Raw genomic sequence first — 21839 nt, forward strand, 5'->3', positions numbered from 1 at the left:
TGCAGCACGGATTCGGTGCTGGGTCCAGATAGCAAAGGTGGTGGTGTATTGGCTTTCCAGCGGCAGCGGGAGGCTTTATAAGTCATGTGTGGTCACACGGAGAGGTGGAGAGGAGGGCAGAGCAGTGCCTTCACCGGTGATGTAGAAGGCCCAGCCAGTGTGTTCCCTCCGAGCTGGAGGCCTCAAGATGGTGCCATATCACAGCCCAAGGGCCAGGAAGGGGCTGGTGGAGGAACGAAGGTAGAGGCCACTGGGCCATCATCAGACAGGGCCCACTTTGGCCCAATACCATGAGGAAACTTGGACACCAACATGGGGCCATGAAAGTCCCTGGACCCTCACTCTGATGCCGAGAGCCACCAAGCTATTTCAGCTGTTAATGTGCTGAAAGGGGAGCTGTGGAAGGTCAGCACTGCTCCTCACCACAGTGTCAAAGATGCAGTGGCCTGGGGCTACATCAACACCATGTAAGAGATTTTCCCACACCGGGACAGAAGGTGGCCAAGGCCAGTCTCCTCTTAAGGAAGTAGCTTCAGGACCACAGGGTACTAGGCTGGGAGGTTGGAGGGAATCACTGTTTGTAGTTGCAGCGGCCACAGCACTGGGCCCGTTCCAGACTCATGCAGGTGAACTCGTCATCTGTGGGGTTGCCAGAAATCGTACGCAAATCCATCCCAGATGCTCCCTTTCCTGATCCCTTAAAAGCTCCCATTGTCCTTTGAGCTTCTCAGTCTGATAGCTTGAGTCCTCCCTGACTTGACTCCTGAAAACACCTTTATCTTTTGACTCTCCCACCTTGGGAGGCCTGAACACACGGTTCCTGTAATCTGATGGAGCCCAGATCTGCCCTGCTGTGTTTGCATTCCTCCCTCTGCCTGGAATGTCCTCCTCTATCTTGTCTACCTGATAAGCCTGAGTCATCCTTCAAGACTCTGCTCAAGGGGCACCTGGGTGTCTCAGTCAGTTGAGTGTCCTACTTCAGCCCAGGTCATGATCTCACGGTTCATGGGTTTGAGCCCCACATTGGGCTCTCTCCTGCCAGCACAGAGCCCGTTTCAGATCCTCTGTCCCCCTCTCTCTGCCCTTCCCCTGCATTCACTGTCTCAAAAATAAATACACATTTAAGGGAAAAAAAAAAAGATTCTTCTCAGGCATCACCTTTCTTACGAAGCCTTACCTGGTCAGCTCCAACCTGGCTGCAAGTAGAAAGCTTGGCCACGGAACAAAAGTACAGGGTGCTGAGCACAAATCTGTTCCCCCCTCTACTCCTTGCCAAGACAATCCTGATTTTGCCCAAGTATTCAGTCCTCAGCAAGGTGACCCTTCCCCTGGTCAAGGATAAACATGGAAGAGGCCAAGCCCAATATGGTTCTGGCCATGTCTGCATGGCCCACTGGACTGGTGGTTGGTGGGTGGGGAGGGCTGAGCTCTTCCAAAGGGACTCAGACAGGGACGGATCCTGCTGGGCTTGTTCGTCATTGCATGGTCAAAATCTGAAGCAGGGCCTGGTGCTAAGCAGGTGCCACAGGAGTTGAGAGAAGCTGTCTTCTCCATCAGATCTTTTAGGACTATTTTCATTAGGGCTGGTGAGTAGGTTTCCCTCCTCCCAGAGTCTAAGAGGCCCAGGGTGTCTTCTTAGACTCAGAGGTGATGAAGGATTAATTCAGGTCCCGTGGCTAATTGGGTCTTCTGTCCCCAAAGCCTGTACTCTTGTTTGTTTTTGTTCATTCAAAAACATTCATCAAATGCCTGCTATATGATAGGCATGGAATGTTCAGGAATGGATAAAACCAAGTTCCTGCCCTGCTGGGGCTCCTAGCCTTTTTGAGGGACACACATAAACAGGTAATTATCCTCTGATGCCATAAGGGCATGGATTCTTCAGAACAGAGAGACTTATTAGTTGCTCATAAGAGCATCCACTCTGGACAGTTTAAGCAGAAAAGGAATTTATGAAAAGCCACAGGACAGCTCACGGAATCCTGTGCCAAATGAAAATGATGTCTCAAATCATGCCATGAGACAAACCCGAACTCAGTTTACTAGATCAGGTCCTCCTTCCCTACCAGCTGGTATTACAGAGGAAGAGACCAGGTCTAGCTTCTGAGGATAAGGAAGCTTGGATCTGAGGATTGAGAGGGAGTTTATTAACATATGATTTCCTGTAGAGAGGTACAGATAACAGTTTTCATTATAGAGTTATGGCAAGGCTACAATCAGGGAGCACCTTGCTTCTCCTTTTCCTCCTTTGCTGAACTCAAACCGATCAGACCCCAAAATATTATTTTTTACATTATTTTTTAATTTCAGTTTTTACATTTACATCCAAATTAGTTAGCATATAGTGCAACAATGATTTCAGGAGTAGATTCCTTAATGCCTCTTGCCCATTTAGCCCATCCCCTCCCCCTCAACCCATCCAGCAACCCTGTGTTTGTTCTCTATATTTGAGTCTCTTATGTTTTGTCCCCCTCCCTGTTTTTATATTATTTTTGCTTCTCTTTCCTTATGTTCATCTGTTCTGTGTCTTAAAGTCCTCGTATGAGTGAAGTCATATGGTATTTGTCTTTCTCTGACTGACAGATTTTGCTTAGCATAATACTCTCTAGTTCCATCCACGTAGCTGCAAATGGCAAGACTTCATTCTTTTTGATTGCCGAGTAATACTCCATTATAGATATATCCCACATCTTCTTTATCCATTCATCCATTGATGGACATTTGGGCTCTTTCCATCCTTTGGCTATTGTTGATAGTGCTGCTATAAACATTGGGGTGCATGTGTCTGTTTGAAACAGCACACCTGTATCCCTTGGATAAATGCCTAGTAGTGCAATTGCTGGGTCGTAGGGTGGTTCTATTTTTAATTTTTTGAGGAACCTCTATACTGTTTTTCCGAAGTGGCTTCGCCAGCTTGCATTCCCACCAGCAATGCAAAGAGATCCTCTTTCTCTGCATCCTCGCCAACATCTGTTGTTGCCTGAGTTGTTAATGTTAGCCATTCTGACACCAAATTATTTTTAAGAATACAGATGCATTAAAAAGAAAAAGGACAAAAGAAAAAAATCCCAGAGCAACTGTAAAAGTACCTTAGGACTATGTCTGTTTTATCTGAAGTGCCCAAAAAGTTATTCTAGCAAAAATGATTTGGAGGTGCAGAGGACACTTTCAGTGCCCTGGCCATGTCCCCTTTCCCACCTGTGTGCTCAGGTTTGTTTCAGCGCCTCCCCACCCCCATGACAAGCTCTTAAAGATCACATTTCTTTTATGAACGCGGACAAATTAAGTTGGGCCTGGTCTGGCCACTGATAAAAATCCAAAGGCACTTAGATTTGAACATACAAGTCTTTATTATTCTGAAAAGCACAACCCAGGCATCTCAGCTTTAGCTGCCATTGCCATTTGGTTGGAATGAGAGATGCTCCCTGCTCATGTCAGGGGAGGAAAGAACAGCTTCTTTGATCAAGGATTGGATAAGCCCGGGCCCCTCAGAACACAGCGTCCCTGGGGTGGGACATCGATTTGCAGCTTTCTCTATTAGACAGCAAGGGAATTTTTATTCTACCTACAGACTCAAGTTGTGAAGAGTTTTTAGAGGAGGCTCATGAATGAATGTGAGGGACCTCCCAGTGGGCCCGAATGTGTGTGTTTCTCTCTCAGCGGTTCACATGCATGGGCTCTGAAACACATGGGTTCCTCTGGCCTCCCTGGTGGCCTTTCAGAGAGGCGTATCAGCTGAGATGCTTATGCCAATTCCATATTCTCTGGTCTTCGCAGATCTTGATTTAGTACACGGGGTGGGGCTGTGTACCTGCGTGACCTGGGCACAGGTGACTCTGGCACAACTTGGGAAGCTCCTTGTGTGGAGGAAGAAACAACCCCTTCACACCAAGGTGTCTGTCAGGCCAGATTATACTCAGGTTGGCAATGTGCTCACATCCGGAACTGACTGGGGGAGGGGGCAGTGGAGGGAGGAGCCCCAGGCAGAGAAGCTGGCTGGAAAGCACTAGAAGCTGGGAGACAGAAAACTGAAAGGCAAGTTGTGCCCCCCCACCCCCACCCCCCCAATCCATGGCCAAGGTTGAGCAGGCAAGACCCTGTGGCTCCGGCTTCGGCCTTTGCCCCACTCTGAGCCTTCAGGAATCACTGCCCACCAGGTTCAGCAGGGCGTTCTTGTAGTCACCACTGGTGTCTCCCTGAGGACAGGAGGGACAAGAGAGTCACAGGGGTATCTGTCAGCTGTGGTTATTACTACAAGTCATGGTCTTCGGGAAGAGACCTGGCACATCCCCTGTGGGTTCCCATGACACAGGCCCACGCTATGCCACCCACCTTTTCTTGTTTTCCATTTCAGGCTATTTCTTTGTATCTCCTTTGATTCTCTTATGAGTACAGGGGAGCTTAATGTAGAAAATGAATCACAGACACAGTTCTGCTCTGGAGCAAGGAAGGCATTTGGATGGTCCCCTACCCCCGTCAGCTGTCCCAGGACTCTTCCCCATGTCAGGACCTGGGCAGGCCCCACCACTCATTTATTTGACATGACCCATCATTTATTCAACACCTCCTACTGCAGATCAGGGAACCGAGGTTGGAAGTAGGGACCCCAGGGCCATATACCCATACCCACATACCTAGAGGCAGTGGGGGAGGTGGTGAGAGCCCCGGCTTTGGGTCCACGCAGAACCCAGACCAAAGCTCTGTCACTCACGGACCCTGTGGCTGAGGCAAGTCCTGTCTCCACCCTGAGACTCCCGCTCATCTGTCAGCTGACATTGATGCTGATAATACAAGCATTGCTAAGATGTGCTGAGGAGTGACTAGCAGGGGAAACGTGGGCTTGCCTGCATAGCAGGTGGCTCACATAGGGGTGCAGCAGCTGTCTCCCAATAGGATAGACCCCACAAGGCCAATGGCTGAACCCCATATGTGTGGTCTACCAGTCCCCCTTAGCTATGAGGCGGGTCCTGATAGGTCTGGCTGGTCCAGGATCTGCACACAGAGCCAGGGAGAACAGGGGAGGGCATATCACCAACTCCCTTTTTATGCAGTTGAGGAAAAGGGGAGGGTGAGGATATAAGTGATAGGGGTGGGCCAGTTTCCCTTTCCTATGCGCTACAGCAGTTTATGCCTCATGGGAATCACCGAGTCCTTAAATTTGGGCGTGAAATTTTCTTGTAGATTTTTAACCACATTTAAAATTTCTTCCTTCCTTCCTTTCTCCCTCCCTCCTGTCCTCCCTCGCTCCCTCCCTCCCTCTGTTCCTTCCTTCCTCCCCCTCCCTCCTTCCCTCCTGTCCTCCCTCCCTCCCTCCCTCCTTCCTTCCTTCCTACCTTCCTTCCTTCCTTCCTTCCTTCCTTCCTTCCTCTTTTACTATTCACAAAACAATTTTTGTAATATAGCATTTTTGTTTCTGTGTTATTTTGCTTTTTTTCAGAAAACTATTCATGGTGTCTATCTTTTTAAATGTGTGGGTATAAAGTTATCCATGGTTTTTTTTTAATTTTTCTATTAATTTCTATACAGAAGTTTTTAATGCTGGTATCACCATTGGGCATCATTTTTGCTTTGATGACAACTACAGAGAGTGGTCTATATTAAAAAGAAAATATTTGGCAATTCCAAGCAAATTTTCGTAAGTGACAACAGTAGGCAAAACCTAACGAGGGCGGGCTTTCTTGTATGTCTAGACGGGGGACTAGATCATCGATGATATTTTTCAGGCGCTAATTAGCCTGCTAAGTCTCCATCATGAAGTCTACACACTGGATGCATCAGTGTTTCTGTTCCTCTGAAGTCTGCCTGTGGCTCAATCTAACTGTGATGGTGAGAAGGTAGAGACATTTCCCTGATGCCATAGAAACCATGTATCGTTGAAAATTTTCCTAACACTCTCCTGGGACTGGAGGCTGGGAAAGCCATTGCTGCAGGTGACACATCAGGAGCCAGGGCTGGGTTTTGGGCAGCCCTCCTGTCTTTTGACAACACTGGCTGGAAAGCCAAAAACAAAACAAAGAATAATCCCGCGGTCCTTCACCCCCACCTACCCGCTGGCCCATCCTGAGACATTTTAAAGTAGAAATGTCTTTTTACCATACTGTGAGCTATGTGTTTCTTGGAAAGAGTGGCTGACAACAGATATTTGTAGAATAACTAGAGACTTGACTTGACCCAATGGAGACTTAGGGGTATACTTCTCGAGGTTTGACTTCTGTTCATGAAACTGTCAAGACGTCATTTGCATTAATAACTAGAAGAGCTATTACAAAATTATAGCGGTGTGATTATCACTGCATTTTCTCGGGTCCAGAAGGTTTACTGACCAGCATCTGGTTTGGTAGTGTGCTGGAGCCCATCTGACTTATCTCCTTAAAAACATGCTGCTAGGATTAGATGTGAAGTCTAGATTTGAAAGCTACTGCCTCAATTCCTACCAAACTATATACTGTCATTGACATTCGGACATGGCTTCCTCCCTCTGAAATGATTCAGTGTGTCATTTTCAAAAGGACGACCATAGCTCGAACGCAAAGCCAACTCCGGGTGTGATGTACACGGGCCTCCATGATCTGGTCAGTGTGCACCTGCCCAAGTCCCCTCCCAGCCCTAGCCACACTCACCCCCTTGCCAATCCCTGTACACACTGCATGGCAATGAATGCTCGAGTGTGACACCCACTGGGAAGGGATGGACACATGTGACTTAGGACTTTGGTCACAGCATCCAGGCCTCCCAGTAATGCCTCCGTTTCAAACTAGTGGTAGAATCAGGAACTCATGGCTTACCATGATCATGCTGCTGAGGGTCTTGCCGTACATCTTCGTGAACTGACACTTGATAAGATTTAAGTCAATTTCGCTTCTTGAAACGATGTTTCTTATCAGGGTTCCATCACGCGTCCCTGCTCCCTGGACAAGACACAGCAATCAACGATCACTGCTGGCCCTTCTGGTCCATCTCTGTGATGAGGGACGCATCTGTGCTTTGGGTGCAGGGGGCCTTACGGGGGGACGGAGATGCAGGAATGAGCCTCTGCTTCATCGGGTGAAGCACTGAGAGGGGTACTTTCATAGCTCAGGATCTCCATTCCCTCAATCTCTTCTCCCTCACTGGCCCACGTATCAGCCCCTATTGGGAGCCAAATGTCCCAAAGTGCACTGTGTGTTGGCTTTGCCACATCAGATTCTAGGCACAGAATACTCACCACTAAAGGAATACGACGTCTTCTTAGGGTAGCGACATCATGAAGCTCGGCTCAACTGGCCAAGTCACAAGCAGGACCTTCCTGCTTACTTTCATCTTTGACTAGTCTCATGTCAGATGGCCAAGAGAACCCCATGCCCTCTCTCACTTCCTGGCCATAGAACTTAGGACTCTAATTGCAGGTGGTACCAACAAGCACAGATCAGAGAAGGTGGCCACTGACTTCAGTCTCGGAATCACTTTGAATGTCTATCTTCCAGTTTGGTTCCAGGTGCCAGAAACTTCACCCGATACAAGTGGCTTGGATGTCTGTTTGAATGGCTAGTGCAGCCTCTTGGACAACAGACAAACCCAGATTGGCATATCTGGGATGCACACGAAAGTTGAGTGCTGCGTGTGACAATCTCCCTCTGAACTTCCATTCAAAGGGCGCCTTGACTTCCTGCTCTCTCCAGGAGGTCACATGGTGGGATAAAACGGACAGGTGGACTGGCTTGGGTTCAAATCAAGGCTCTGCCACTTACCAGCTGTGTGACCTTGACCACAAGCCCTACTTTCACCATCTCTAGGATGGCAGCTGTGACACAGGTCTCACAGGATTGTGATAGAAGGTCAGTGCAATGAACACCTGCAAAAACACCTGCTCAGATTCACCCTCACGAGGTGTGGATTCCCTTCTCTGGACTCAGCTTGCCCTTTGAGAGCTACAGCATTCTGATCACAAGAGGTTGGAATAAGAGAAGACACAGGGTTGAAGACGGTAGTGGCTCTGAACACCTTGGCTTTGTAGTTGGTGCCGAGTAGGGCTGACAATAAAGGGCACAAAAGGCAGAATAGTTACCTTCAAGGCGTAGTAAAGTCGCTCTGCAAAGTAGCTGTGGAGGTTCTGGGTGCATTTCACTGACAAACAAGAAAGCTCTGTTAACACTAGAGGTTGTAGGTGGCATTGTGTACATGTTTATTTATTTACGTCCTGCCTTGGGTCTTAAGGGCCAGCATTATGCAATTCTTGGCCTATTTATTTATGCTTTGCCTCGTTCAAAAACAAGAGGCTTTGTGTTGGGTGGGGTGGGACAGGGAAGGAAGCCTGGGGCACTGGGCACAGGTCTGAAGGCACAGAGCAAGCAGGCAAAGCATGAGGTGTAAAGGCACTGGGGTCCACAGGGCTGGCCCGTGGGAGCCTGGCTCTGTTCAGGGCAGCCCCTAGGCTCTTACACTCCAGAGCCAGCTTTGCCAAGAATCCGGCCACTCAGCTCCACAGAAGAGCCATGGTTATAGTGACCACCGGCCTCAGAATGTCCACTTTACCTGTCGCTTATCAGTAAGGTCCCTGCATTTGAATTTCCATGTGACAGATGGGGCCCAGCCCCAGAGCACTAAGGGCATCAGAGGGTGGGCCCCACACTCGCTTTCATAGATGCTGCTGCAGAGACTCGGCATCTGGGTCAGGGAGGTTGGCACTCTAGCCCAGGGCAGCAGAAAGAGTGTGGGCTTTGCTTGAAGTAAGCCGGTGTTCAACAGCCTGCTGATGGCCTGGCATGACTTCATTGTCTGACCTGCCTGCCTTACCCAGTCCTCATCTGCGAGGGGGATGATGGGAGTCTTCAAGGAGAATAGGAAGTGGCCAGCACAGGAGGGCACTGCACACCCTGCTTTTCCCTGTCCGAAGATTTACCAGGAGGTCGTTCAAACTCCATGCAGGGGCTGACTCACTGAGATTGGAGCGGGGGGTATGCTGAGATGCTCCGACATAGACGGGTTTTTATCACAGCAGTCAAAGCCTGCTGGAGAGTGTCAGATGCCCCGGGCCACCCTGCAAGACCCAGGCACACTGTGGAGCTCCCCTGACTGCCCAGCACCGGACGGGGACAGCCTGGTGTGGAGGTGAGTGTCCTAGCCCCGGGGCCCTGACCTTGGCTCCATCATGGCAGGGAGGAGAGGACAAGTCCCTCTGCCCCTGGGCCTCAGCTCTTTGCTGTGCCACGGTTCCCCTCCCTGTGATCTCAGTTCTGGCCCCCAAGATGTGGTCAAGCTTTAGGGAAGGTTCTCAGTGCTCCCCAGCATCAGCCCATCAATCACTCAGTTTGGACTCCAACTATGCATCATCATTTCTTCGATGAGCAACCAAGGAAGAGACCAGGCTGCTGGCTCAGGTCTAGACAGGTGGCTTTCTTCAGGGCTTCACAGCCAGAACCAGAATATTCCCTGTGTGGCTGTTGGAGGGGAGCACAGGCCCTGGGTCTGACATAATCCTGCAAATGCACACACACATTCACATACTCACTTATTCTCACATGCCTCCTGCTCACACTAACACTCACACTCACACTCGCACTCACATAGCACAGGGATTACGTGGGCAGTACTGAGAATAGTCCTTGGTGGGACACGCCACACGGAAGACACGGAGGGTAGAATAATTCCAGTGTCCTGGGCTGAAGGGTACATGTGTGTGGCCTGGCGGTGGCCAGCGGTGGTCCCTTGAAGGTGGACATAGGGACCCAGTTGCTTGCTATTGTCACCCCGGGCACAGCCCCACTGCCGAGCCCCGTGACTGTGGACACACGCGTGTCTGAGCACCGAGCCCCATCTCTTACCCACTGTGAGCATGGCCTCCTCCAGGGAGCCGTGGGTCTCACTCTTGATGCTGTCCTCAATGCTCTTGCTGGCGATTTTCTCATATTCCTCAAACACTGTAGAGAAACACCCTTTCTTAAGGGATATGCGGTCTCAGTGCGACACCCCCGGCGTCTCAGATCAGAGACTGCATACCCATGTGCCATCCCTGACCTCCACCTGTTTACTGGGGAAAGGGTCCCTTTCCCTGGTTCTCACCCCAGCTGCATGACTAGACAAGGATGCACACTGGATAGTCAGCGTGAAGGGAGAGGCCCTGTGGCCAGGCCGCCCTGCGCCACCTTACATTGCCTCCTTCCTTCCCCGGTACCTCTCATCAGGTGCGTGGCACTGCGTGTGCACAGGATGGTGATGAATTTCATCTCGTCAGTCCCGTGAATCTTCTCGCCCGCGGCGTACAGATCCTAGCATTGGGATAGCCGCAACAAGCCAGTGAAGGGGAGCAAGGAGGTGAGGTCTCCCCCCGACCCACCCACCAGGTCGGTTAAAATCCCTTCTGGATACCGGGCCAGAAGCCACCCTGCCAGCTCCCCTGCCTCCCTCTGGGGCTTTGCTCTGCCTCTGGGCATCTCCAAGCACTCTGCCAGCAGGCAGAACTATGGCAATCTGAATGTGCCCAGTGGGTCCTCAGAGGCCTAGAGTCCCCAGGTTGGGCTGTTCCAGGACAGAGCTCCAGTGGACCCCTCCCAAGTCACTCCCCTTCTTGCTTTCTGAGTGTCTCCGACAACCTCACTTTCCTCCCGGGACACCAAGGAGATAAAGGTCTGCAGAGAGCGGGGCGGGGTCCCCGCCTAGCTTAGTGCCAAAGAGAACCCGGATGGGCAGAGGGGCTGAGTGAGGCTTCCAGGCATCAGCCCCAGGAGTCTAGATGGCAGAGGGTGGGGCAGGAGGCCTGCAGGGCAGAAGCAGCTGAGGGTGTATGTAGCCTCACCTGTGCATCTTGGACGGCCAGTCCTGGGTCCACAAAGCCGCTCACGTCATCCCTGCTGCCCTAGGAACAGAAAAGGTGACGATGTAAGGCAGGCTAGCCCAGCAGAGCAGCTGAGGCAGAGGGGAGAGCTGGGCAGGAGGGAAGGCAGGGCTCTACAGCTTTCTGGCCATGGGCACTTCAGCAGGCCAGTTACCCTGTCCGGGGCCAGGTTTTCTCATCTGTAAAATAAGAGTAGTAATGGCTGCCTCCGAGGTAGCTGGGGGAATCAGTGAGCTAAGGTAAGCAAAGTGCCTGGCAAGGGCTGTGTGTGTGAAGCACCCCCTAGGGGACAGGGCACTTTCCTCCCAGTTCTACGGCGCCCCCATGTGGCTGTCAGGGAGGTGCAGGTGTGAGAATCCTCCAACCACGCAGGGAGGTAGGTACCCAATGAGCCCAGGCCGCTGGGGAGGTACCTCGGCCCTTGCTCCACCCCACCCCAGCAGCTCTGCCCAAGAACTGCTCTCCGGGGCCCAGCTGATGGGGTCCTCCAGGCAAGGGGCTCCCAGCAGCCTGGGCTATGATACCTGCAGGAGGCACACGAGGATCCTCTCCAGGTAGCCGCTGGTGTCTGCCTGGATGTCTTCCTCCAGGCTGGCCCCATAGTCTGCAGGGGAGACAGGACCGTGAGGCACAGACCCGCTTTCCTCCTCCCAGCCCCATTCCCTGCGCTTCCCCCAGTTAAAGCCTTCTGGTAAGAACGAGTCACGTGGAGTGGACATACTCCCCAGGTGCCTGAATGGCAGAGGCCCCACCTCCTGGTGGGGAAGCAACACAGACTGCCAGCCCACCTCCGATCACAAAGGTGGGTCAGGCCAGAAAGCCCCTCTAGGGGCTGCCTCCTGAGCTCTGCTTCATGTGCAGTTTGGCAAAGCCAGAGCTTTCAGGCACATTGCCCACCAGGCAGACCACGGGGAGGACATGCTGGCTTCCGTTTGCCTTGCATCCTGCAGACTCCACGATAGCTGGCCTGTGGTCTACACCCCCCATTGCAATGGGGCCCCCTCACGGTCCCCAGGGTCAGCCTGTGTCCAGCCAGGAAGGAGCCAGCCCCATCCAGCGTGGACACAGCCCGGGGCCCACCGCACTGCCATGCCCTCAAGGGGCAGAGAGTTTAGCGTGTGTGCCCCTCTCCCCCAGCAGCCCGTGGGCTTCAGGGGGCTTAGAGACCATCAGGCACAGGACTGGACATACAGTAGGTGCTTAGCACCCATGTGTGGAAAGGCCCAGAAAGGGTCTCTTCCAGTGTGGCTCAGTGCACCGCTTGTCCCTCATCCCCTGCCAGGCTGCCAAAGCCTGTGGCCATTTCCAAGTGAGTCTCGATCTCAGGCCTCGCACCTTCCCTCACCTTCCTCGTAAGCCTTCATTATCTCCTGCAGCTGGTTCTTGGTCCGAGAAGCCAGGATTTCGATGATGACGCCCTCTTTGGTTCCCAAGCCCTGTGGATAAAAACCTCTGTCTGCTGGAGAGCTCTGCCCGTGCCCTCCTGCTCTGTCCACACCCTCTTAACTAGAGGCAGAACCGGTCGCTGCTCTGCCCCCTCCAACGGGGGCCTTCACTGGGGGGTGTTTCTGGAGGAAGTCGCACGTGTTTGTCTCCAGTGGTGGATCCTGTGGGCAGGTGAGGCGATGGGAAAGTTCTGTTTTGGCTCCGCCCTCCATGCTGGTTGGTCTCCAGCCAGGTCTCTCCACCTCTCTGAGCCTAAGGCTTCTCTCCTCGGGATAAAAAGCTGCCCGCCCCGAAGGAGGATTAGAGATAACAGATGTCAAATGCTGGGGCCGCACACCCAGTGAGTGTCCTTTCTATGGAGATGATTCTTCTAGCCGGACCCTGATTCCCTCCTTGATCATCTGCGAGGGTGGAAGGAGCAGTGGGAGTAATAGGAAATCCGAGAGACCAGGCAGAGACCGCAGACGTAGCTCTCTATTTCTTGCACACCTGGTCTGGCGCTGTCCTGAGAAGTGCTGAGTTTGGCTTCCTTGTGGTGGGGGGACGGCAGAGGCCAGCCAGTCTGGGTGTGGGGGCAGTCAGGGCAGCAGGCTGCAGGCTCAGCCGGCCCAGTCATTTCAAAAGGTGGCTCAAGGGGAGCTCGGAGCTCCCAGTGCCAGGCTCTCTTGGGAAAGGTGTCCCAGGCAGCGCCCCCACCCAGTCCTCCTAGGTGTTTCTGCCCCTCCCCCACCCCACCTGCTTAGTTACCTTCATGGCATCGTGCAGCTCCTTGGCTTCGTATCTGTATGGTGGGTACATGAGGGCCACGATGAGCCTCTCAAACTTGCCACTCAGCTCCGACTTCAAGGTCTCGGTGAGATCCTAATGCAAGAGAAGGAAGGACAATGTTCTGGGTGTCCTGCCCACCTGAGTGTGGACAGCAGGGTGTGCCAGCCAGTCCTGGGGGCTCTGGCTGGACTCCCCTGTGGGCTCTGCCACGCGCTGATGCTGGCTGGGGTTTCTTGGGCCAACCGCTTTGCCTCTCTGAGCATCATCATCCTTACCTGTGAAATGGAGACAGAGATGCTCCTGCTTTATACCATTGCTTAGGGGACTGGCCGAGAGATGTGTGTGGCTCGACTCAGCTCTCAGTGCGGTGCTGGGCCGAAATACACATTTATCATTGCTCATCATCAAATCCCACCATAGCCCATGGGCACTGAATAGGTGCATGATTGAATTAAGGAATCTATCTCATGTGTGTCTCCTTCTGGGGACACTGGTCTCCAGAAGAAGCCACAAGACCACACCCAGCTGATCTGCATGACACAGCAAAGGACCAAGGACCTTGTCAGACCTGGATTTAAATCCCAACCTTGTTGCCTGTAGGCTCTGGGATCTTGGGTAACTTATTCCACCTCTTAAAACATCAGTTTCCCCTAATGCTAAATGCAGAGAATAATGCCAGTTGTGAAGATTAAGAGAAAGAAATTTTAAAAAAAAAGTTAAAAAGGACACTGGTGCCCCCTGGAATATTTAGACTTCATCATTCACTTTCCTGCGTCAAATCTTCCAAATCATGGCATGCGTTGGTGGAGGTTTCCTCCAGCCATGGCTATGTGTGCCTTTGTTCCTGTGTTTGGCTAGTGCCCCAGTGCCTGGCTCTGACCCGAGCTGGTGGAAGGAAAGGGGAGAGAAGAAGGGTCCAGCCTGTGTGCTCCCTGGAGCTCCCTTGAGGCAGAGAGAGGAGGCACAGGGCACAAGAAGCTCCAAAATGAAGGGAGAGTCCTGTGCCATAGAACGGAGCGGAGCTTGGCCTGCACCTCTGTGCGTGGGCAAGAGAAGGGCGTTCCAGGCTGTGGGAACAGGGTGAGCAAGGTACAGAGGCCGGGAAACAGCTCAAGGACAGGGTTGTGGAGCCAATGTCAAGGAGCTCGGTGAGAGAGACGGGGGTGGAGAGGAGGAGGCGGGCAGGCTGGACTGTAGAATGTCTGACACCAAGCCAGGGATGTGAGGAGCCATAGGTAGCTTTTCCCAATAAAACGCAGGATGGCTAGTGAAATTCTAACTTCAGATAAGCAATTAATAATATTTTTGGTGTAAGCGTGCCCTATCTGCCCCATGGTTCTAGAAGCTGGCCTCAGACAAGGGCCTCACCCAGAAGAGAGCTGCCCCCCCGCAGGCTGTCTCCGGCCACAGCAGTGCCCGCCCACCCCCACCCCGAGGAAACCGGACTCCCGTCCCACCCTTACCTTGCCAAACTGCGCCTTGAAGGACTTGGCGATCTGTTGCCGCTGTGTGTTGCTTCTCTTCGTGAGCACATCAATGATGGCCTGCTCGTTGGTCCCTGCAGGGGGGCACAGTGTGAGCACCCCCACGGCTCCCAGGGAGGCTGGGGGCTGAGCAGGAAGGAGGGAAGCTGCCTGGTGGCCAAGAAGTGGGCACACACCTCCTAGATAGCTCCAAAACCTGACCATTTCATGGTGTCGATAAGACACCTAGGCCGGAGATCCTTCTGTCCTTTCCCCACCTCCTACCCACACAGTGTTGGGGTGCTGCCTGGGGCCAGTCTCAGGGTGATAGAATCTGAGGACCCTCTGGTCATCTGGTCTGCTCTGGACGTCGCCTGGGGCCTTTGGAGCTTGGACAGTGAGACCTCCCATCCTGTCTTCTCTTGTGCTAATGGCAGTGGGGGGAAATAGGACCGAGCGCCCAGCAAACTGGTTCTTAGTCCCATTCCAGCAGCCCGTGGGCAAGCAGCCTCATCTCCCCGAGCATCCCTTTACTCCTTTGGGAAGTGGAGATGACGGCAGAGATCTCACAGGAAGTAGAGGTCATGAGCATGCTGTCAAGGTTCACCTAGAAACGGCGCTTCCAGGCCCTGGCTGGATTCAGGAATGCGCACACCGGAGACAAGGAAGGAGGCCCCCTGTGCCCAGCCCAAGCAGAGGAGGGAAGCTGAGTGTCCCAGTTCAGCCTTACAGAACCTTCAGCTTCATCCCTTCCAAAACTTACAGTGACAGGCGGGTCCAGAGTTCCTGAGGCCATTCTGTGAGAAGCCTCAGACCGAGCTCGGTAAAGTTGCCCACCCAGGGATGCATAGGCATGCACAGCAGATGGCCTCCTCTTCCCGCCCAGGGAGGCGCAACCACCCTTCCCCTTCTCCTGCCTTGGGGGGTGGGGGTGCACGTAGACCAGGGCTGGGGGAGGGGGCCTGTGTGCTTCTCTGGGTGCCAGGAGTCAGTCCCAGACTCCCAGGCTGTCCCCTGACATCCCCTTTGCAGAGCCGTGAGTGCAGCGGTCTTGAGCAGAGTGGGCAGGCGCTCCTGAGGGAAGGCGGAGGACGTCCACTCACCAATCCCCTTCATGGCTTTGTAGAGGGTCTCCGCGTCGGGGTCTGGGTTAAAGTGGGGACTGCCCTTGACGGTAACACCCTCCTGTTCAATCTGTAAAAGAACCCAGGCCTGTTCAAAGTGGGAAGGCAGGGAAGGCAGAGCAGACTGCCAGCCCACCTCGCAGGCTGCCCCTGCAGGGCGAGCACACAGTTCAGCCTCTGTGGGCCACTGGTGGAGGATCTCAGCTTTCGGTGCCAGCGCCAGCCCTGGGGAGTTGGGGGACGCAGACTCGTGAAGGTGGCTGGCACTGTGGCCACTTTCAGAGCCGCCGCCCAGCCTCTGGTGTCGGGAGGAGGGAAAAACCAGAAGGAGGCCCTAGGATGGGGGGCTGGCCTGAGAAAGGAGCAGCAGGGGCTTGGGGGGACCTCCTTCAGAGTCCAGCAATGGTTCTATCGGGATGACAAAGGCAATTAACCACGACGTGCTCCTGCCCACCTGGCTGCCTTTGGAAGAGGCTTACAGTTTCCCTGCCTCAATGTTCTCACCAGACCTGTTCTTGGATCTTTTGTGAGAAGAATCCTGAGGCTGGGGAGGAGGTTTACCTGAGGTGATGGGAGCTTGGGAGGAGAAGGGGGGGCCCTGCAGGGTGTGTGTACAAAGGAACACGAATGGCAGTATATCCTATGAAGTGTAGCTTGGGGTTAGACCTCCTGGGGGGTCTCTGACTCAGGCCAGCCGCCCAGGAGTCAGCTGTGTGGGGAAGCTACTATTAAGTGAGGGTTCCCTGAGAGACCACAGCCTGCCTGGCCTGGTTGTGAGGGGTCAGTTGTTCTCCTCTGGGCTCTGTGGGACTGCCAGATCACCTCCACAGAACCGCTCTTTGGTTAATAGGCTGGCACCACCCAGAACCACAGCTTGTAGGAGGGAGCCACATAACCTCTCCTGCCCCTGCCCCTGCCCTGGGGTGTGGGCTCCGATCAGGCCAGGCCTCTCCCAGCTAGTGCCATCTGAGGGCAGGGAGCAGGCCCCACCCACCACACCCCCCAGCTCCCTCCAGCATGGTTGACAGGCAGTGGGAAAGGACAACGCACCCCAAACCACAAGGACAATGAGCAAGCAAGGACAGGCTTCATGGAGTTGAACGCGCTACCTGGAGAGTGGGCAGACAAGGCTGGGAAGAGAGGCATGGTCTGAGCTCAAGCTGCCTCCTTTCTGAGAAGCGGGTACTTAGAAGAAGGTAGAGAGTCAGGGCACCCAGCTGAGCATCCTGACAGCTTAGGGCCTTTGCAAGTCCCCAGGCTCATGGAGGACAGAAGGTTAGGTTTAGAAAGAGCTGCATGGTACTCTGAAAATTGTGATATAAACAAGATAACCAAAGTACTTGGGCCCTTGACCTGGGCCAAATCTTTAATTCAGGGCTTGCCCGAAGGCTCTTTAGATTTGTGCCCTGTAGAATTTCACAGATGCAAATGAATGATCTTTTTTAAGTGTTTGTGGGAAAGGGATAGTAGAGGAGTGAAGGGAGATTGGACATTGGAATCTGAAGAAGACTCAAGAGATCCTTCAACGGAAAGGAGTTTAGTCCCATTGTGTTTGGTCTCTTGTGCACTTATACACCTACTTCTTCTATCTGCCCCTCATCCACTCATCTACTTTCCCACATACCCACCCACCAGCCCACTCATTCATTCATCTATTCATCCATTCTCCACCCATTCAACAGCCACATCCACTCATCCATCCACCCATCCATCCACCCATTTAATCACCACATCCATCCTTCCTTCCTTCCTCCCTCCCTCCCTCCTTTCCTTTCCTTTCCTTTCCTTCCTTCCTTCCTTGTCCTGATTAGATACAGGGCAGATTGCCATCCATGGGGTATATATGAGGATATTCCTTTTGAGTAAGAGGTAAAAAGCCTTTCTATACCCTTTGGTTGAATGTCCAATGTCTGGTAACAAATTTTCCTATCTCATTTCTTAGCACCATGCACAAGAAACATTTCCTTGCTCAAAGTCCATCCAGAAGAGCCTGTGTGGTCCCAGAGGTTGCCCAATTGTGTGCATGAATACAGTGTATCCCTTGTTTTGTGGAGTCTGAGCTGCTGTTACTACCCGTAGCCATTTGATCATCTCCTTTGGGCCAGGCCCTCTGTGCAAGATGCTGTAGGTGTTGTAAGTGCAATGCTGCACAACTCCTTGACTTCTCCAATAGTTGCACTAGGTAGGTATGAATGCCCCATTTTACAGGACAGGGAGTTGGGCTCAGAGCACTTGGCAAGGTGACACAGCTAGTAAGTGGTGGTGTCGGCACTGGTCCCAGAATCTGACTCAGAAGTTGAGCTCTGTGTACTTCCCTCTTTCGATGATGACTATTGATGACTCCACCTTTTCGAGACAGTGAACTTCCCTAGAACCCTTCACTGAAGGAAGCCTTGCCCACAGGGTGTCTGGGGGCTCGAGCTCTGGGTGCCACCCGTGAGGGGCTTTCTCCCTGCCCCCAAACTGGCAGTAAACGTGCAGTGACCGAGTCACTGGGGAGCAGCCCACTCAGCAAGTCTGAGGTCAGCTCGGGCGGTGGTGTTAGTCAGCCGCTCCCGGGGGCAGGGGTGGTGATTTTGCTGCATTAAGAAGCCTCAGCCTCTCTGCCCACTCCGAGGTTTTAGGGGATAAAAAGTACAATTATCTGGAATCAGACCCCCGAATATTAGCAGGGAGGGATAGAACTCCAGATCTTCCTATCTGAAATACTGCCCTGTTGGAGGAAGAGTCTGTCTGGGCCCCCTGCCTGGAGTGAGCTTGTCCAGACAGGAACATTTTCACCGAAAGGATGACCGCCCTGCCTGAGACTCTATCTGTAAGAGCTCTGTTCAGGGAAGCCGCCACACCTTTACCCTCCCTCGTCATGAGGCTGCCCTGGGAGACAGGACTTCATCTCAGTGAGACAGGCACAGACAGGCGCCCTCTAGCTGATCTTTCACAAGCCACCCTCCACCCCCACCCCCACCCCAGTCCTGGGCCTGGTCCTCGCTGGCAGCTCAAGCTGTCCCAGGTGGGGTCTACCCGTGATCTTGCTGACCCAGACCAGTTCCCCCCACTGGTTTTGGGGCAGCCAAGGTCCACCGTTTGGGCTCTGGAAATGGGTTTCTCAGAGTCTAACCCAGACTCTAGCACTTACTAGCATGGCCACCTTGGGAACCCGCTGAGCCTCCCGTGCCTCAGTTTCTTCATCTGTGGATAAGGACACTGGCATCTACATTGTAGAGGTGGGACGAGGCTCAAGGGAGATATCGAATGTGAGATGCTTAGAGGGATGTCTGGCACACGATAGGTGCAGAGCGAAGGTCATCATTATCCTGCCAGGTTGGCAGGTCCCCACAAGGAGGCTTCACCCACCTGGGGTTCCTGCCACACTGAGAGCAAGGCCCAGAGCCAGGCAGGTTAGGCCAGCAGCTGACAGTGGAAAAGTGCCCAACACCGGGCTCTCCCTGCCACGTCTGCGTCAGGCCAGGCCAGGCCAGGACAAAACTGGAGGCCACTGTAGCCCCTTGACCTGTCCCGGCTGCTTCGCCGGGACCCAGACAACTGCCCCACCATTGCCACTAGCTTCCTCTCTGTCCAGGCCTGGTTTGTCTGAACCCAACAACTCCTGGGTTGAGACATTTGTGGCAAAGAGATTTCCTGAAGCAGGATAAGCCTGGGTCACCCACTGCCCCTCACAGACAGCTTGGGGACGGGGTGGAGAGAGACCTGAATTCTAGCTAGATCCCTGCCTGCTAGCTGTGGGACTGAGCAAGTCACCCAGTGTCTCTGAGACTCAGTTTTCTCATCTGTAAAATGGAAAGAGCAGCCCTGATGTCCTGGGGTGCCTGGGGATGAAATGCAGGAGTCGTGCCTGGGCACAATGTTACCTGCAGGTGTCATCTGCTTGTCCTCTTTGTCCCTGTCTTGTGTTTTCAACTCCTTTGCATGAGATGGCCTCAGACTCAAAGCCAGGTGAAACACTCCCAAGAATCTGTTAATTCAGCTGGGACGCAGGAGACTTGGGGACAGGCTGTGCTGTCTTCCCCACCTCAGTCCTCCATGACTCTATAAAGCATGGATTTTAGCCACTCAAGGCCCCTGTGGGCCAGGTCCTCCTGCCCTCTCTTCTCTTTCTTCATTCTTGACGAATAAACACCACTGATCGCCGGAGGACTGCCTGCCCTCCCATGCCCTAAGGTGTAGGCATTGATGGGTCCGCCAACATCAGCCAATTTGATCGTGTTGCTCATCATCTCAAGGATCTTCAGTGGCTCCCCATTACTCTTAAGGTAAAGCCCAAGCCCCTTGGCCTGCCATGCGAGGCCTTTTAGGACCTGCCCTGCCTGCTTCTTTAGGTCTCTCTGCCCCCATTCCTCTCTCCTCTCACCCAGGACCCTCTCTGGAGCCACTTCTCTCCAAAGCCAAGCTGCCCACCCTTCTGGGCTTTTGCGTGTGTGTTCCCTCTGCAAGGAACCATCTGCTTGATTCTCCTCAAACACACGGATGTGCACACATACCACACGCATGCACATATGACTCACACATGATAACCCGTAGCTTCGAGCAGCCTGACCCCTCCCTGCCGGGGCTTGTCCTCTGGGCTTCCCCAGCCTCTCAGTTCCCCTCAGTGCATTTCTGGGTTCCTTTATCTGTCTGCCCCCCGCCCCCCACTACACACACACAACTTCTCTCCTAACTGTGAGCGCCTCCAGGGCTGGGACAGTCTCTTCTCTCTTGCCTCCTCAATGGGCAGTCTGGTGCATGGCCGGCAGGCAGCGTGATTGTTGACTGAGCTGTCTTCTGTCTACCGACACCCTGCAGGCACCCAACCTTCCACCTCTGCTTGCTCTGCACTTACCCAGGCTTTCCACCAGGCCATCTTGTTCGCCTCTCGATCGTCCTTCCCCAGGGAGACGAAGTAGGACCGGTCCACCTTCCCTCCGCTCCGAGAGGCACAGGACTGGCCCTCCAGAGGAGGGGCCGGGTTGCTTGGGGTTGGGTGTGGTGGTGCAAGCAGGCCCCAGGCCCCACCCTGAGCCGCCCCCGCCCCCCTCCCTTTCCCTCTGGGCTCTGCCTGGCTCTGGGTCCCTCCTGTGGCTCCCAGGCCGCACCCAGGCACCGCCCCGGCCTGCCGGTGGAATTTTGCCACTCGCTGCCAGACGTCTGGGCTGTGGCTGTTATGCAGACTGGAAAGTCTGAGTCCCGACCTTTGAAGTCCCCACTTAGTAAACATCTTTACTAGATCCGATCTATATAAAAAAAAGAAGGAAACCACCTCTCCCTTTCTTTTATGGCGCAGTTTCTATGCCATTAACAGGGCAGTGGGGAGCCCGGCAAAGGACATGGGCACTGGCGGCCTCCACTTGTTGGGGTGTCTCTAAGTCTGGACACCTCTTTAATCACTGCGTGCATTCTGTCCCCCTTATTCTTTGCCTCAACCCCAAAAGCAGGTGTGGGCGCCATGTGCTACAGTGAGAAAGAGGTTCCAGTGTTCAGATCCTTTGCACAAATCCTGCTTCTTGAGCTGTCATCCACCAGGTCTCTCTGACTTGTTCTGCGCCTGCTCTGTGCTGGGCCTCGTAGGATGCCAGCCGAGGGAGGGAGCCAGCTCCCTAGGGAAGAGGTTCATTTTTTCCTCTCTGGAGCTTGGCTTCCCTGGGTCCCCTGACTAGAATGTTCCGCAGCACACTCTTTCTACCCAACTCTTAACCCGCCCTTCAGGGTAAACACAGTGGCTCAGGGTTACGGTGAGGCCCCTCCATCCTGGGGAGGCTCTCCCAGGGCTTCCAGAACCCCTGAGCGAAAAATAGCCCCACAGTGGTGTGATTGTTTCATGTTTAGTGAAACCTCTCAGGGTAACAGATAAGAGTGATCCCTTGATGCAAAAATCCTCTGGTTTCCTGACCCTGAGTCCAATACTCTTTGCTCCACACGCACGGTGTCCCAGGCTGTTCTTTCTGGAAGTGTGGGCTGGGGTGGGTGGGGACAGAGCTGGATGCATAGGCTGAGGGAGGCAGCCACCACCCAGAGCTGCCTGAAGACTGGGCATCACTATTGCATAGCGCTGTGCGGTGCCATCAGAAAGTCACATGGACTTTGGAGGCCAACACTCCCAGGCTCCTTGGGAGCCCTTTGGGTCAGAAGCGAGGTGCCCTCAATGGTGGGGCTTCTCAGGACTTCAGCTGCCCATGCCCATGTGCATGTGGGGGCGTGCCCATGCTGAGGCATGAGTATGAGTGTCTAGTG

General features: G+C 53.6%; 1 protein-coding gene across 1 annotated transcript; it reads right to left on the minus strand.

Annotated features, from left to right (window-relative positions):
• Nucleotides 1-3319: 3319 nt before the first annotated feature.
• LOC102954325 (annexin A8) lies at nt 3320-20585 on the minus strand. Its single transcript, XM_015542487.2, has 12 exons — nt 20452-20585; nt 15591-15681; nt 14488-14582; nt 13004-13117; nt 12156-12246; nt 11335-11414; nt 10772-10831; nt 10151-10244; nt 9801-9896; nt 8045-8103; nt 6786-6908; nt 3320-4196 (listed from the first exon to the last, which is right to left on the minus strand). The coding sequence occupies exons 1-12, from the start codon at nt 20470-20472 to the stop codon at nt 4137-4139; spliced, it is 984 nt and encodes a 327-aa protein (XP_015397973.2). The 5' UTR covers nt 20473-20585; the 3' UTR covers nt 3320-4136.
• Between the last annotated feature and the right edge of the window lie 1254 nt (nt 20586-21839).

The sequence above is a fragment of the Panthera tigris genome, chromosome D2, assembly GCF_018350195.1.
Source record: "Panthera tigris isolate Pti1 chromosome D2, P.tigris_Pti1_mat1.1, whole genome shotgun sequence".
NCBI lineage: Eukaryota > Metazoa > Chordata > Mammalia > Carnivora > Felidae > Panthera > Panthera tigris.

Bases quoted from the DNA above. Each gene is read 5' to 3' on its own strand.
- LOC102954325 (XM_015542487.2), bottom strand. From the start codon at position 20,472: ATGGCCTGGTGGAAAGCCTGG. The intron at 13,118-14,487 runs GTAAGGGTGGGA...CTCTTGCATTAG, and splicing joins TCAAGGCGCAGTTTGGCAAG to GATCTCACCGAGACCTTGAA. The intron at 9,897-10,150 runs GTACCGGGGAAG...GTTTCTCTACAG, and splicing joins TGCCACGCACCTGATGAGAG to TGTTTGAGGAATATGAGAAA.